The sequence below is a fragment of the Epinephelus fuscoguttatus genome, linkage group LG22 (genome assembly GCF_011397635.1).
Source record: "Epinephelus fuscoguttatus linkage group LG22, E.fuscoguttatus.final_Chr_v1".
NCBI lineage: Eukaryota > Metazoa > Chordata > Actinopteri > Perciformes > Serranidae > Epinephelus > Epinephelus fuscoguttatus.
In genome coordinates, this window is record NC_064773.1 from 19,006,534 (window position 1) to 19,019,412 (window position 12,879).

The window sequence follows — 12,879 nt, forward strand, 5'->3', positions numbered from 1 at the left end:
AATCAATACTGGTCTGTGTTTCTTCCTGTGTGTGTCAGCCCAGTCCGGTGCCCTTGTCTTACTGCCGGCAGTGAGAGCGAGAGAGGGAGCATCTGTTTGGTGACTATCACTGCCTGACTGTAAATCCATGGTGGCCACTAAACACCACCCCTCCAACCACTGCTGAGTGCAAAAGGCTATCTGATTGAATCCAAATGAGATTGATTTCTATGACAAATCCAGTTGTCAAATGTGTTCGCAGACAAATAGCCCTCTCAGTAACTTGATTAACTGTCGAGGTGGCATTTTAACTCCCGCTTGAGTTTTCTGTATTGAATTCTCCTCACTGAAATGTCTGGATATTGCATGTTGGTGAAATGTGTGCACGCAGATAACAAACAGATGTACTCTTGAGCATACAAATACAGATCTCCACACACACACACACACACACACACACACACACACACACACACACACACGCAGCATGTCCTTCACTTCCCCTGCAAGCAACAACACTGATGTTCAGATACTGAAGCTGCCCAAGATAAGACCAGTCCCCTCCCTCTTCTCCCAGCCCCCTTTTCCTTAAACAGCCAATGACAACACTGTCTATTCATGAGCCGGAGTAGGAGCAGGCATGTGTAGGCAGCCTGCCATGGGAGGAGGTGTGTCTCCATGAGCCAAAAGTGTGTGCGAGTACGGAGTGTGTGCTCACACTGACAGAGAAGGTGGTAGAGAAGAGAGAGTGTATGTAGGCATGCAAAGAATCAGGGGAAGAGGTGACAGGCACGAGGGAAAGAGAGGCCAGGTGCTTTTACTCATCTTACCACTGATACACTCCCCTCACACACACACACACTGAAGGAACTACATCCACAACCTAAGCAGTGAGCTGATACACGTGGGTGTGTATGTGTGTGTGTGTGTGTGTGCGCTCGGAGCAACAGAGGGGATCTCTGAGGATACACGGATGAGAAAGAGGAGTGGGGGAGCCAAGGAAGAGGAGCCCGAGTGTGTTTCGCCCCAGGGGGAGCTCACACACACCGCAGACGGCACACACACTCCAGCGGGCACTCTGCACTGTTTCCCTGACAACTAGAATGGGCTGCAATTTGTGCACCTTGCAGAAACGGGAGGAACACTACAAACTGCTGTATGAGATTGCACAGGTAAGAGGGCTGACGGTGGGAATCAAAACTTAACGATGATGATGATAATGACAGCGGGAATGATTTGGAAAGAACTGGGTTTCTCTCCAATGAGCAAGGAAGGTAAAAAGTGAAACGCATTAACAAGAAGGAGCTGGAAAAAGTCAGGTTGAGTGGGAAACCAGGAGAGGGACATGACAGAAATGTACAAAAATGAGTGATTCCCAAGCAGCCAGGCGGAGAACCAGTGTGTGTATGTGTGCATATGTGTGTGTGTGTGTATTCCTCTCTCCATCAAAGTGAGTGCAGCTAGTTATTTCTCCTCAGCAGCAGGAGATGTGAGAACAAGTTCAGCTCTTTTTCCCGCGCTGGCTCCAGGGGAATTCATCACATCTCCTCTTGCCTGTGACTGTCTGGAAGCAAAACAGTTCAAAGAACACGCAGCAAATGTGTTCTGCTGTTTTCCTCTCCGTTGTCTGTCAGAACTGGACTCATTTTTTTTTCTTTTTCTGGCTCCTTCTGAACCTGATGTGACAGTTTTAACGTCGCTGCTGTCATGTTTTGATGGTTTTTTTATTGAAAGCATATTTACATTGTGTGTTATGACCTGTGGCATTTTAATTCATAAAATATAGGCAGAAAGAAGAAAGAATGTGAAATTCACCTTTTGACTGACACTGTCGTTATCACCTCCACAAATCATTTTGTCATAATAAGCAGTAAAAAACTGTGAATATATAACTTGTCATCTTGCACTGGGCTTGGCTGGAATGTGTTGATTAGATAGGAGGTGTCAGCAAGTGTGAGTCTACTGGAAAACAATATATAGAATAGAAGAAAACTATGCGTTTCTTCTCTCTGATTGATTTTTGAAAACTGAACTTTAAATTCAAATACAGCGGAAGATAAAGATGTGAATGGAGGGCGCGTGGTTTCTACAGCAGCAATATGTGTGTGGAGCTGATTGTGTGGAAACACGTGCGCTGGGTCTTCCTCTGTTGAAGTACAGTACGGGCGAATACGAGGCCGGCGGCAGCGAGGATTCATTCATCATTTAGTATCTTACACGGTTACAGACAGCAGGGAAACTGGATACAGCATAACGAGCACTTCTGTTGTTCCTCAGTTTTGTAACTTAAAAAATACCATCATCATCATCATCATCATATCGTATACTGTGCATAAAGTGTGGACTCGTGTCAGAAAATGCACATTTGTGGAATCTAAACTCTTACTTAGTCCAATAATAATGTCAGAGAGGCTGTTCTTGTTATGTGTTCTGTAAAATACAAGACACACATTACCGCTCCCCAACCCTCCGTCGCTGCTACAGGCTGCTTTCATGAGTGTTTACAGCGCTGTGATCTTCAGCTCATTATGCTCTCTGACGAAATGCCCCCATGCTTTTAATGAGATGGTGGATGTCTGTGTTGTCTGCCTGGGCGGAGTGCAAGAAAATTAGCCCTGTCAGTTAAAGGAAACCCGAGGAGGTTATTGCTCCTCTGATAGCGTTGAGGTGAAATGAATAAACTGGCCAGAACAAAGGGATAAGTATAGTATGCTCACCCACAATTAACGATTAATTGGCTATTTAAAAACATTAAAAGGGTCAGGCTGACTAAATTAAAATGGTAAATAATAAATGTTGACATTTAGGAATGCACTTTTTACTAGTCTTCCGACCACTTAAAGCACTTTTGCACCACACGTCACATTTACCCATTCACACAGTGGTGGCCAAGGCTACCATACATGGTGCCACCTGCTACTCAGTAACCATTTACACACTCTCACACACCAATGAAGCCACCTGGAGTAATATGAGGTTCAGCATCTTCTGATGCTTAAACATGCGGACTGGAGGAGCCAGGGATCGAACCGCCGATCTTCCAATTAGTAGATGACCTGCTCTTCCTCTTGGTTTAAAAATGTATATGAATTTCAACCACATTATGCAAACTGCGAAAACGTGGAGCACTGTTCCACGTACTGTTCCATGTACACTCCTGCATTATCTCAGCATCTACGCACTTTTGTTGCAGGCGGGAACTGATTGTAAAAGACATTAGCAGCACTTTCTACTGTGAAAAATCACCAATTAAAACTTTGAAACACAACCAAACATGTTCCAGCGTAAAAATGATCAGATATCGGGAAGAAATTAACAAAATCAGCAACCAAGATTACGTTTCCTTAATGTTAGCATGTAGCTACATGTAGCAGTGTGCTTGCAGCTGGGGAATGACCATGTATAGTAGCATTTCTTTTCAGTAAAAGCTTCTAAACAGAACTAGACATGGTCCAGCAGGAAAATAATCCAAAATCAGAAAGAAATTAGCAACATCGGAAGCCCCAGTTTACATGTTTCGCTAACATTAGCATGTACATACATGTAGCAGTGTAGACTCCGTAATGTATAAACACTTAGAGCAGCATTTCTGGAGCAGATGACCTAAGAAATGCCTCATGGTTTGATGTTAGCTTGTCTCCAAAGTAGAAAAAGCAAAGTAGTTAGGACAATCTGATGCCTGAGGTCTTTTACATACGTTTTCCTCATTATTTGAAACTCTGGCCACGTTGAATATGAATATCGGGCATTGTAGCATTATGTGATACAAAAAAGGAAAAGCATAATAGGTCCTCTTTGAGCTTTTCCCCATGTTTCCAGTCCTCTATGCTAACACAGCTAGCTGTTATAGCCAGCAAAACCATCACTCCGTGTGTAATCTAGAATTACACAAAGAGTGTATACTGCTTATTAACATACACACTGTATGTATTTACTGGTTGCAGTAAACTGTGGCACCAAAAAACATCTAACAGCTATATCTCAGGCAATTTTCATTTTGCAGAACATAACAGCATATGTATGATTGTATCATAAAGGATGGTGTTTGCACGGAGAACATGAAAATGAACCTTATGGTTTCCTCCTATTTCCGTATCACACTGTAGGTGTCCTGGCACTGTGGCAAATGTCCAAGAATATTGTGTGTCTGTGTGCGTGTGTGTGTGTGTGTGTGAGCAGGCACACCGGCTTACTGTTAAACGCTCTGCAGTGTGCATGTGACAGTCAGCGGACACCTACAGTTCTCATTACCAGTGCGAAAGAAAGCGAGAAAGAGAGGGAAAGAAAGAAAGAGAGCTCACCAGGCAGTAAGTGTGTCAGTGTGACTTTGTCCCGAAACTTGAGGCTGAGGGGATTCTGCAAATCCAGAGAGACTCTTTAACAATCCCTCTGTCTCTTCTGTCTTTTATCATTCCAGACTCATTTCTTCTCCCTCTTTTTCATACTTTCTCCTTCTCCATAACCTTCATCGGTCTCTCTCCCCCTCTGTCTTTATCCCTCTCAGCAATCTGTTTCTCCCCTCTCATTTTTCTTTGGCACGCACACAACACTACAGATTCTAAAAGTGTTTTTGTTCTGCTGTACTTCCAACGGCGCCACACAATAGGACACCACCTGCTCATTATACTAGTGGAAAACCAAAGGATGCTGATACTGTACTGTAGCTGAAGCAGGGATTTAGAACAGGTGCACAGTGGCTCTGCACTGGAGCGTTTGGACGAACTGTAGTTCTCTCTCTCATCTTACGTGATGTTCTTCCTTTGTGTTTCTCAGTCCTTTGTGTCTTGGTCCTGACTGATGTGATTTCTTGTTAGAACAAGGAGACATTTGAGTGTAACAGATTAATGATGTTGGAGTCGATTCTCTCACATGTGAAGTAAATTTTTTTCTTTTGGTGAACCTTGACCCACGAATTGTGCTGCTGCTGGCCAATAGCTAGCTGTCTTGACAGTGCTGATCTTTATAGGGACATAGAGTGGAAGACACAACACTGGAAAATCCTTCTGCTTCCCTAAACTCAAGGGTGCGGCAACATTTTGCCTTTTCTGTGAGATATGTTAAGGTATTGTTGACAGTTTGAAAGCTACGTTACACACGGGGACCATTCACTTCCTAAGACAACATGGCAAGACGTTCATAAGCATCACTGACTATGACGAGAACATTGTAACAGGAACATGCTCCAGCCTGATCGAGGATCTGGTGGCTTTCTGCTATGGATGTCAAAAGAGAACCGGAGGTGGGGCACCATTCGTTCATATGAAAGTTGCTCAGTGGCGCATGAAGCCAAAAAAGTTTGACTTCCGTGTGTACAATTACCTGGATCCTCCACTGCGCTTCTTCATCGCTGAGCCCATAGAGCCGGCACACTAGACTTCCATCGGCTAACTTTCGGTTTGGCCCTTCGCTAACATGAATGGATCAAATCCCAACAGTGAAACAAATCATTTCACAGAAGTTGTGACACTCACAAAATGACATCCCTTTCACAATGTTAGTATATTGGGAAACAGTCTTTTTTGGGCCTCATGGCATCACATGATGGACCTGGAAGTTGTAATTCCATGATTTGGCCACTATGTTAAATTGGTGCTGTTCCTGGGGGCTTGTTGCAGGATGATAAAGTAACATTCTCCCATGTAGTGGCTTTTCTCTTTGGCCCCAACTGACTCATGAAATAAGTTACTGTTGTAGCATTGACCATATTGATAGCATGTAGCCACTCTTTTTCAAGAAGAATTTGAAAATGACAATTGTCTTTACATATCAAGACTCGATAGTCTAACAATGGCATAGCGGTCAGTGCTGAAAGACAAGTTTAAAAAGTTGAATCAAATCATGACCTTAAAATCCAAAGTCAAATCAAATTGCGTATTTGGAGAATCATGAATTTTCCCCTCCTCAATAAAATTCTTTATGAAATGAAATAATATGCAAAATGCCTGGGCGAAGGAAACAGCGCAGTGCAGAGACAACAGCTTGGGTAGCTATTGCCACCGACTAACACTAGTGTGGTCCCAGCTGGGTAGTTTGCGAGCTACAATAGTTCATCAACTAGCCCAGTCAGTAGTCCCTACATCACCAAGCTTTGAGAGCCAAATATGTCACAGAGAAACAAGTCCATTTTGCTGTGCCATACTCTGGTGTAACCAGGCCTCTGTTGTCATTTTTCATTTCAAAAATGTCTTTTGTGGATGGAACAATGACACTTGTACAAAATGGATTGCGGCTGTTTTGGACTCATGGTAATGACTCCTGCCCCAAAATGGATATGTAATGTTTGGAACAGCCCTGTTCGGCACCTTCCATTTTGAAAAAGTAACAGAGCATTTCAGGGGCCAATTCCAGTTTTCAGCCTGCAGGCCTACCTCGGTGTCTCCCACACCACATTGGCTATCTCTGTTCACACAGCTGCACTATTCTGACAGGACTGCTGGCTGCCCGACCCCTGCTGCCCAGCAGCAACTGAAAGATTTATGACTCTCGTCAGACCATTTACATTCAACATTTCATTTGTGATTTTGTGTGTGTGTTTCTGTGCACACTCGCACTGCGGGGCTCCATTCTGGCAGTAGCAATTGCTATTCCATGCATTTTGCTTGTGGCTGTGATAAATCGTCCCACAGCCTCTGGCCTTCATTCAGAGCCTCACTGGACACATGTATTTGTCCTTTTAGTTGTATCAAAGTCAGCACTGTGTCTAACCCTAACCCAAAGCAAAAGCCAGTAACTAATCTGTGTGTAATCCCCTCCTGCATTTCTGTAAGGTAATAAAGTAGTGTTTGTTTTCTATGAAAAAAATCCTGATTGATTAAATCATGGGCGGCACGGTGGTGTGGTGGTTAGCACTCTCGCCTCACAGCAAGAGGGTTGCCGGTTCGATCCCGGGCGTGGGAGCCCTTCTGTGTGGAGTTTGCATCTTCTCTCTGTGTCAGCGTGGGTTCTCTCCGGGCACTCCGGCTTCCTCCCACAGTCCAAAGACATGCAGATTGGGGACTAGGTTAATTGGTAACTCTAAATTGTCCGTAGGTGTGAATGTGAGTGTGAATGGTTGTTTGTCTCTATGTGTCAGCCCTGCGATAGTCTGGCGACCTGTCCAGGGTGTACCCTGCCTCTCGCCCAGTGTCAGCTGGGATAGGCTCCAGTCCCCCCGCGACCCTCAAGAGGATGAAGCGGTTAGAAGATGAAGATTAAATCATGGCTTGTTGAATGCAGTTCAGTCAGGTCTGATTTATTTTACTGTGTGGCTTGTTCTTAAGTTTGGCTATATAAAGGCATACATTATATAAAACTCATTGTGTGTCATTCAGTTTCCATACCCTCTTATCCTGTTAGGAGTTGCGGGAGGGCTGGAATTTATCTCAGCTAGGCGAGAGGTGGGGTACACCCTGGACAAGTCGCCATGTGTCTATATGACACATAGAGACAGACAACCATTCACACTCACATTCACACCTACGGACAATTATAGAGACACCAATTAACTGGCATATCTTTGGACTGTGGGAGGAAACTGGAGTGTGTGTAGAAGACCCACGCTGACACAAGAAGGACTTGCAAACTCCGCAGAGAGGGGTTCCCCCACCTTGGGGTTCAAACCTTCTATCCTGGATTCGAACCAGGAACCCTCTTGCTGTGAGGTGACAATGACCGACCACTGCGTATTGGTGTTTCCATTGTTACTGGGATTTAAATTGCGGATCCATGCACAAGGGTTTCTCAGGAAGCAATCAAGCGGCAACCTCTGGGGCTGAAAAATGAAGCCAGTGTGGAAGTGCCAAAAGCTGCAGTTCCTCCAATGGCCACTTGAAGCTGGTGAGTCAATCCCCGTAGACCCCTATGTCAAAATGCCTGACTTTTCAGCCTCTATAGATCATTTCTCCATTCACAGGCATTTCTGGACTGGAGGAACCCCCTCTTTTTGTTGACTTTGCACCGCAAAAACTAGGAACAAACAAGCCCCAGCTGGCTTACCGTACATCTTCTTCGACATACCTATTGATGGCATGAATGCAAACAAAAAAAAAGAAAGCCCTTAAAAGGTATGTCGTTTTGGGGAGAGCTTCCCATTGGGCGTTTCCTCTCACAGATTCCCCAGAACAGTTTGATCACTTGAATTTGTGAATTTTGGACAAAAAGTTTAGAAAAACAACTTTTTTGTCAAAGATGCGTAAGAGCGCCCCCTATCTTATAACAATGAAAACATGGACTGCTGGAATATCTCGTCAATGGCAGTAGCGTTCAGTCATAAATGATGGAAAATCTTGGCAGTGGTGGGGATAGTGTTAACAGTAACAAAGGTATTAACATGGCAATAACAATCACTTACTGTCCCTGTTATGGCTGATCTCGTCCTCTGCTCAAAGGGTAAGAAGCTCCTGGACCTAACTATTTTCCCAATCTGTGGACATTTTTGGCTGCTGTTCTTCTACTTTGAGTTAGCTGCTAACTGGTAGCAGCTACTTTTTTAAATCTCCCATGCTGGGTCATCAAATGTCACACCCATGTCGCCAGTGATCCTGTCCTGCTGGCTTTGCCTTTAATACAGACCTCTTTTCAGCACTTTTACTACCTCCGATTTTGGTTTAAAGGTGAGACAACTCTGCCCCCCCATTCTGCGATCGTACCGTTTATACAGAACAGCAAGGCAGCGTAATGGTGTGAAATTCGAGACTTGAAGAGGCAGCATAAGAGAGGCTTATGAATCAGATACACCCCTCGCTCCTCCATAGCTCCTCCTTGTTGTCCAGATAAGGTCACTGATGGCTCCAAAACACCAACATGGTAACAGCCAAAATGCCAAACTTGAGGCTTCAAAACAGGAGCTCAAAATCAATGGGTGATGTCATGGTGGTTTATATGTTTATATGGAAACAGTGCAGGCACATATTGGATTTGATGAAGAAGACAAAAATCTAGCACATGCCCTCATTTCATGTTTTGTGGAACACTTCCTCCATTGTATTTAAGTAGATTTTTCATATACTTCCATATCATATACACTACAGTCACAAGGAGTTTGATTTGTACCTTCTTCCCCCCTTTGTTCATATGTTGGTGTGTACACTTGTGACCCAGGCCAATCTTTGGTGTGAGCCTGTCCTCCGGAGACAGATGCTGTGCCACATGTCCAGCCTGTTAGACAGCATGAAGGGGGCTAGACAGTCACCCCTTCATCCCGCCTCCCGCCACCACTTATGGTGTCCAGAGAGTGCCACACAGAGCAGGGGAAGCTGTGGTCAGACCCACACAGCCGTCACCTCCATATGGCCGCTTCGGACCTGGTCCGTGGCTTCATCCAGATAAGGATGTGAAATATGCTGGTGCTATCAGTTACATCGGCCTGAGAGGTTGTGGAGAGGCGTGCAGAGCAGAAAATGAAGTGGAAATGGAAAAAATCACTAAACTGCAGTTATCATGCAACAACAGGAAAAAAATCCTGTGATCCAAGAGTGAGCATGCATGGCAGAGAAATCTGGGATTCAAGGAACGGTGATGAAAATAATCTTCTGCTCTCAGATCTCACTTCTGCATATTTTTGGGGGCATAAAAATGTGCGACAAACGACCAACGGGAGGAAGGGAGGTGGTATCACCTGATTCATCAGCTGTCCATTTATCAGAGAGGCACAACACTGGTCCTGAACTGTCTGTCTCTGCCTCTCTGATGGGATTTTGAGCATTTCAGAAAGAACTGATTGAAGTGACCTTTTCTTGTTTTTCCTGCATTCTTCCGCACAACAACTTGTCTTCCTGTCTGTGCGGGTCAGTGAGTTTGACCTTTTCACCTGTGAGTGTAATTCCACTTGACAAGCCTCTCACTGTGTATGAGAGAGGGTTTTGAATGGCAGTTTTGTACTCCATCCAAGAAAACAGAGTTGTCTTTTCTGAAATCAAACTACTGTCAAATCTCTCAGAATCTTTACTCGCACTTATATCATGCTGCACTTTAATCCAAGATATAAAAGCTACAGTAAAAATATAGGCATCACTGGAGAAAAAAAAGGGAACAAAGTTTAACGATCACACTTTGAAAGCTTAGAGGTACTAAATAATAAACTTAGGGTAATGGTTTTTCAGCCCTAAAAATGTTAATGCAGCTCTATGCAAATGAACTCTGCTGTTGAACACAGATCATCTGGTGTCTTCCATCATGGTTATAGTTGCTCGTTGGAGCACAGCGTGGCGGTGATACAACATGATTTAGAGGTGCATATGGCGTCGTCACCGGCACCATGGGTAGCACGTCTCCTGGTCGTCGGCCAAAACTGGAAACAGGAAATGGGTGATTATTCAGTGTCAGGTTAATGCCAGGTTAATACGGGAAACAGCACCCTGGTGTTGTGTGTTTGATCACTAATAACAACACTGAAACGACTGGAATAGATTGGTGATTTTACTGTTAATTCATTTGTGAGGGTTTCCTCACAAGGATGATGAAAGACAGCTGCTGAACATCAATGTCCATGTCTGAGTGGTGTCTTTCTTTGCGTAACTGTCTGAGTGACTGGCATGGGCGGATTATGAGACAATGGGCCTCTGGGCACAGATATGCAAAAGGCTCCACAACCTCTCCGACACAGGGGCAAGACACACAGACTTTGCGACTCTTTGAGGTCATTTTGTGTCTCTTTGAGATATACCTGTGTCTTTTTTAGCCAGTTTGGGTCTCACTGAGGTACATCTGTGTCTTTTTTAGCTATTTCGTGTCTCCTGGAGATATATCTGTGTCTCTTTTTAAGTCATTTTGTGTCTCTTTATAGTTCGTTTCCATCTCTTTTATCCCCTTTCCACCAACATGGAGCAGGTTATCTTTGGGTTCCCGCATCTAATTCTGATCCGTTCAGAGCATCCATCCATCCATTTTCAACCGCTTATCCTCTTGAGGGTCACGGGGGGGCTGGAGCCTATCCCAGCTGACACTGGGCAAGAGGCAGGGTACACCCTGGACAGGTCACCAGACTATCACAGGGCTGACACATAGAGACAGACAACCATTCACACTCGCATTCACACCTACGGACAGTTTAGAGTCACCAGTTAACCTGCATGTCTTTGGACTGTGGGAGGAAGCCGGAGTACCTTGAGAAAACACACGCTGACACAGAAGGGCTCCCGCACCCGGGATTGAACCTGCAACCCTCTTGCTGTGAGGCGACAGTGCTAACCACCACACCACCGTGCCGCCCCTGTTCAGAGCATTTCAACCAAAAAATAAATTGGTTCGGAACCTAAAAAGTTGTTTCTCAGCTGGAACCAAAAAACAGCAGGTATTTCTTGACCTGGAGTGTGAACCATGATGACATCAGTGGCTGTGTCACAGCCTACAGGTTTCAGAGAGAGGATGAAGGAGGCAGCAACAGAGACTTTGTGCGCAGTGTGAGCTCACAGGTGATCAGTGCGATATGCCATCTTGCCAGTGCTCTTTACCTCCATAATCCTTGATTACAGTGGTTCTGATTAAAAGGCTGGTTCGATAGATAGCACCAAGGTTCCAAGAGTCCTGAATGGAACTAGTTCAAGAACAAGAACTGATTTGGTGGAAAAGGTGTAGAAGTGTTTTGTGCCTCTTTGTAGCTCCTTCACATCTGTTTGCAGTCATTTTTGTCTCTTTGAAGTCATTCTGTGTTTCTTCGTTGTCTTTTTGTATCTCTTTGCAGTCATTTTGTTTCTCTTTGTCGCCAGGTTGTGTCTCCTTGTAGTTCCTTTGCATCACTTTATGATTTTTTTGTGTGTCTCTTTGAGGTCTCTTTGTGTCTCTTTGATGTTGGTATGTGTTAATTTGAGCGACATTTTGCAGGTGACCTGACACTTTGGGCTCCTGGGCCTTTGCCCGGTAAGCCCGTCCAGTAATCCATTCATGCTGACTGTAAGCAAACGTACACACACACACCACTTTCTTTCGTGCGTGGGTGAGCGGGGAATCACAAAGTCAGGGGATGACGGGTCTGGCATGTAGGGGGGGGCAGCAACAGTCGCTGTTTCGCTTCACCAGCCAACGATCTCCCCCTGCGTTGGCTCTGATAAGCCCAGGATGAAAGCCCTGTCTGTGGGCAGAGTGACACTCCTCACCCCCCCTCCTCTTGTCTCCCCTCCACACAAAGCACACATGATGCATGTGCACACAACTCCGTGGCATTGTTAAGAGGTAGATATGCCTATTTGCACATACTGTGTACGTTCATGTACAACACAGAAGGAAAATCACACAGGGTCCATCCATCCATCAGCTTTATGGTGTGTTTTCCTTTTTTTATGACTGCGTGAAAATGTCATTCAAGCTCTAAGCGCCCAACAAGAGGACTTATCAGTTGTTATCAGCCTCCAGCTGATTACCATACTCACCGATCGGCCAAGTGGCCTGGCCAAGATGATAGGAGGTGGGGAGAGGGAGAAGGAGGGAAGAGAAGGGTGGGGGTGAGGGGAAAATGGAAAGGTAGAGAAGGGAAAAAGGTGTGAGAAGAAAGAAAATAAAGAGAAGATTGTGCTGTAGTAAAGCATGAGGGGAGAGTACCAGAGCAAGAAAAGATGAGCCATCAATAAGTCCTTTAAATCCCCCCATTCTCCTTCTTAACCTCACCCTTTCCAAAACACAAAGTCCCGCCCCCCCTCCTCCTCCCATCACTTATCAGTCGCCAAACACAGTTTCAAGTCCGTTCCATTCCACTGCCCCTGTCTGTCTTCCTGCTTGTCTGTCTATCCGACTCATTAATACACTTTGGCGTGACCCCGCTCTCTAAGGTGCCACAAATTTTCCCTGCATGTTGGAAAAGCCCTGCAAAGACAAACAGAGCGATGGCGGACACACAGAGAGAGTCTGTCAGTCATGTGTGGGAGGGAGACAGACACTAATTCTGTCTTGTCTCAGTGTGTGTGCCGTCAGACGGTGATTGTTATATGG

At 45.0% G+C, this 12,879-nt stretch overlaps 1 protein-coding gene across 1 annotated transcript in view; it reads left to right on the forward strand.

Moving 5' to 3' along the window:
• The first annotated feature begins 842 nt into the window (after positions 1-842).
• pdzrn4 (PDZ domain containing ring finger 4) overlaps positions 843-12,879 on the forward strand; it is a 50,762-nt gene continuing 38,725 nt past the window's right edge. Inside the window, exon 1 of the mRNA XM_049566335.1 lies at positions 843-1,151. Within this exon, the coding sequence (XP_049422292.1) occupies positions 1,083-1,151 (69 nt within the window). The 5' untranslated portion in view covers positions 843-1,082. The remainder of the gene's footprint in view (positions 1,152-12,879) is intronic.